The 3,655-nt window shown below is 42.8% G+C and overlaps 1 protein-coding gene across 1 annotated transcript in view; it reads right to left on the reverse strand.

Moving 5' to 3' along the window:
* The window catches only part of LOC111980245 (amine oxidase [flavin-containing]-like), a 74,888-nt gene that overhangs the window by 34,130 nt on the left and 37,103 nt on the right, over nt 1-3,655 (reverse strand). Inside the window, exons 2-3 of the mRNA XM_070449173.1 lie at nt 1,670-1,764; nt 1,350-1,487 (exon numbers count right to left, since the gene is read on the reverse strand). Of these exons, the coding sequence (XP_070305274.1) occupies nt 1,350-1,487; nt 1,670-1,764 (233 nt within the window). The remainder of the gene's footprint in view (nt 1-1,349; nt 1,488-1,669; nt 1,765-3,655) is intronic.

A 3,655-nucleotide genomic window follows, 5' to 3' on the forward strand; every position in this document is an offset into this window, starting at 1 on the left:
AAGTGATAATGCATAATTCACAAGTGATAATACATAATTCACAAATGATAGGCTGATACTGTCACCCATCAGACTATTCTTGATTTAATCTTGTCTTTAAATATACTAAATAATATATGTGTGACATTTGTTTCGATTTAGAATGGACAATTATCATGCACCTGTATCGAAAATAGATGTCATCTATGCACTCAAATAGCGAATGGAGGACGCTTTTCCCCGTGGTTTATTTTCATGATAGCCAGGTAGGCTATACTCCTGTGGTGAATATAAACAATGTGCTTAATATTAGGAAAGTTGAGAAATAAATATAATAGGCCTAGCCTATAGAAAGCTGATGGGATCCTCGTCTTTTAATTAGAGACCATCACTCTGTTTTCTCCCGCAATTGCATAGTCTATAGAAATGTTGCGCAACATGAGCTCATGGGCTCTCGTGAAGTGTTTGATTAGATTTTCGATTACATTGGCAGTGATGTCAGAGTGATTAGAGGGACAATAAAGTGCTGAGTACAGTGGTTCTTCCTTTAAAAGGTTTTGAGCTTATGCCGCGACGGTTTGTSGTAGATTGTGCTAAATTCCGTCATTCTGGCAACAATGGCTGACACTTAAATAACGTGCCATAGAATTCTGTGGCACCTCGCAAGCTATGCTGCAGTACGCCGCAACTTTTAAAGGAAGAACCACTTCCCCAGGCAGGTAGCAAGTTTGGTACGCTACTAATGACCAGCAGCAGCAGCAGAGCTTGGAGAAATCTAATTACCGTGACGAAACTGTCATTTGGAATTTGACTGCCTTCATGACTCGTGACCACTGGTGTGGCAGTAAAATGGTCACGGTACAAGGTGCTCCCTGTATTTAGCTTAATTCATTTTTTACTCTGCATTGTTGGGAAGGGCTCGTAAGCAAGCATTTCACGTTAATGTCTACACCCGTTGTTTTCGGTGCATGTGACAAATAACATTTGATTTAGTATTCTGTCCTTTCAAAACATAGTCATGACTGAAAGAGAGACGTGCATTTCCTGTGCATTAGAGAGACGGCCAGAGCAGGAAGTTATCTGTTATCTAATGGAAGTGGTCAATACTGTCCGGAGCAAAGCCCTGCGGCCACAGTGTTTCAGAGAAACCAATGGATCTATGATGGATCTGTCTGTTCAGGCCTCCCTGGATAACAATTGCCACTGCTTTTGAGGGACAGATGTGGCTAATACTGGTCCTACACTGGTTTTCAGCAAACGCACACACACACACACAACACACCACACACACACACACACACCACCCAACACCACACACCACACACACAACACACACACACACACACACACACACACACACACCCACACACCTTTACATAATGCACCAGCCTCTCCTCCTCGTTGACTTTGTAGGTCTTGACTCCGCACTCTTTAGCCAATCGGAGGATACGATTCTGAGTAGGCCCGACGTAGGCCCCGCCCAGGTCAACATACTTAGTCTGCTCATTCTGGGTGGGGGGGGGGAGAGAGTGCATCAGACAAGCAGTGGACAATCCTAATCCCATAGATCAATTGTGTTTTAATCTATAACCAAATCAGTTGCTTAAAAAATGTTTTCGCTATGAACATGTAAAGCTGATTCTTATAGGGATTACACATTGACTGGCCTTTGGTCTGACATAGGTCTTACCTGTACGGTGAAGGTCCGTCCACCAACCCGGTCTCTAGCTTCCAGAACCACAGGACTCAGCCCTTTCTCCTTCAACAGCTTAGCTGCACTCAGCCCTGAGAAAGAGACAGACAGCCAGAGAGAGCGAGAAACAGACAGAGAGAGAGAGGAGGAGAGGTAAGTGTAAACATGATGCTGATTATATCAAACATTTTGTATATAAACTATCCAACTATCCCCTCTGATAGAGCGAGAGAGAGACATTATGCTGAATATATGATAACACATTTTGTATATAAACTATCCCCACTTTTCACATCTGTTTAACTTCCCCCTCTCATCCTTCCCCCTCTTATCCTCCCTGTGTTTTGTTCTGTTGTGTAGATCAGGAGAGGAGAACCCTGTAATATGGCAGGTTGTGATACAGAGTCTGTGAGAAAGCAGCAGGCTAGAGGTACAGCTCCTTGGCCCAGTGGAGGAACACTGATACAATTCAATTTAAGGGCTTTATTGGCACGGGAAACATATGTTAACATTGCCAAAGCAAGTGAAATAGATAAACAAAAGTGAAATAAACAWTACAAAAATGAACAGTAAACATTACACTCACAGAAGTTCCAAAGGAATAAAGACATTTCAAATGTCAAACCAGGCAAAAGACACCTCAGTGCCACCAATACTCCTTAGCCGGCCCACAAGAATGGAATGGTCTACCGTATCAGAAGCTTTGGCCAAGTCAATAAAAATAGTAGTACAACATTGCTTAGAATCAAGGAGAATGGTGACATAATTTAGRACCTTTAAATCAAATCAAAATATATACGTTATTGGTCACATGTATTTAGCAGATGTTATTGGTCACATGTATTTAGCAGATGTTATTGCGGGTGTAGCGAAATACTTGTGTTCCTAGCTCCAACAGTGCAGTAGTATTTAACAATTCACAACAATACACACAAATCTATAAGTAAAAGAATGGAATTAAGAAATATATAAATATTAGATTGATGTCGGAGTGGCATTGAGTAAAATAMAGTAGAATAGAATACAGTATATACACACACATATGAGATGAGTAAAGCAGTATGTAAACCTTGTTTAAACATTATTAAAGTGGCCAGTGATTCCAAAGTCTAGGGCAGCAGCCTCTAAGGTGCAGGGTTAGGTAACAGGGTGGAAGCCGGCTAGTGATGGCTATTTAACAGTGATGGCCTTGAGATAGAAGCTGTTTTTCAGTCTCTCGGCTCCAGCTTCGATGAACCTGTACTGACCTCGCCTTCTGGATGGAAGCAGGGTGAACAGGCCGTAGCTCGGGAGGTTGATGTCCTTGATGATTTTTGTTGGCCTTCCTGTGACATCGGGTGCTGTAGGTGTCCTGGAGGGTAGGTAGTTTGACCCCGGTGATGCGTTGGGCAGACCGCACCATTCTCTGGAGAGCCCTGCAGTTGCGGGCGGTGTAGTTGCCGTACTAGGCGGTGATACAGCCCGACAGATGCGCTCAACTGTACAGGTTTGTAAGGGTTTTCGGGGCCAAGCCAAATTTCTTCAGTCTCCTGAGGTCGAAGAGGCGCTGTTGCAGCTTCTTCACCACTGTCTGTGTGGGTGGACCATTTCAGATCGTCAGTGATGTGTACTCTGCGGGACTTGAAGCTTTCTACCTTCTCCACTGTGGTCCCGTCGATGTGGATAGAGGCGTTTCCGCCTTCGTTTCCTGAAGTCCACGACCAGCTCCTTTGTTTTGTTTTAATTAATTAATTAATTAATTTCACCTTTATTTAACCAGGTAGGCTAGTTGAGAACAAGTTCTCATTTACAACTGCGACCTGGCCAAGATAAAGCAAAGCAGTTCGACACATACAACAACACAGAGTTACACATGGAATAAACAAACATACAATCAATAATACAGTACAAAAATCTTTATACAGCATGTGTAAATGAGGTAGGATAAGAGTGGTAAGGTAATAAATAGGCCATGGTGGCGAAGGAATTACAATAAAGCAATTA

The sequence above is a fragment of the Salvelinus sp. IW2-2015 genome, linkage group LG2, assembly GCF_002910315.2.
Source record: "Salvelinus sp. IW2-2015 linkage group LG2, ASM291031v2, whole genome shotgun sequence".
Classification (NCBI taxonomy): Eukaryota; Metazoa; Chordata; class Actinopteri; order Salmoniformes; family Salmonidae; genus Salvelinus; species Salvelinus sp. IW2-2015.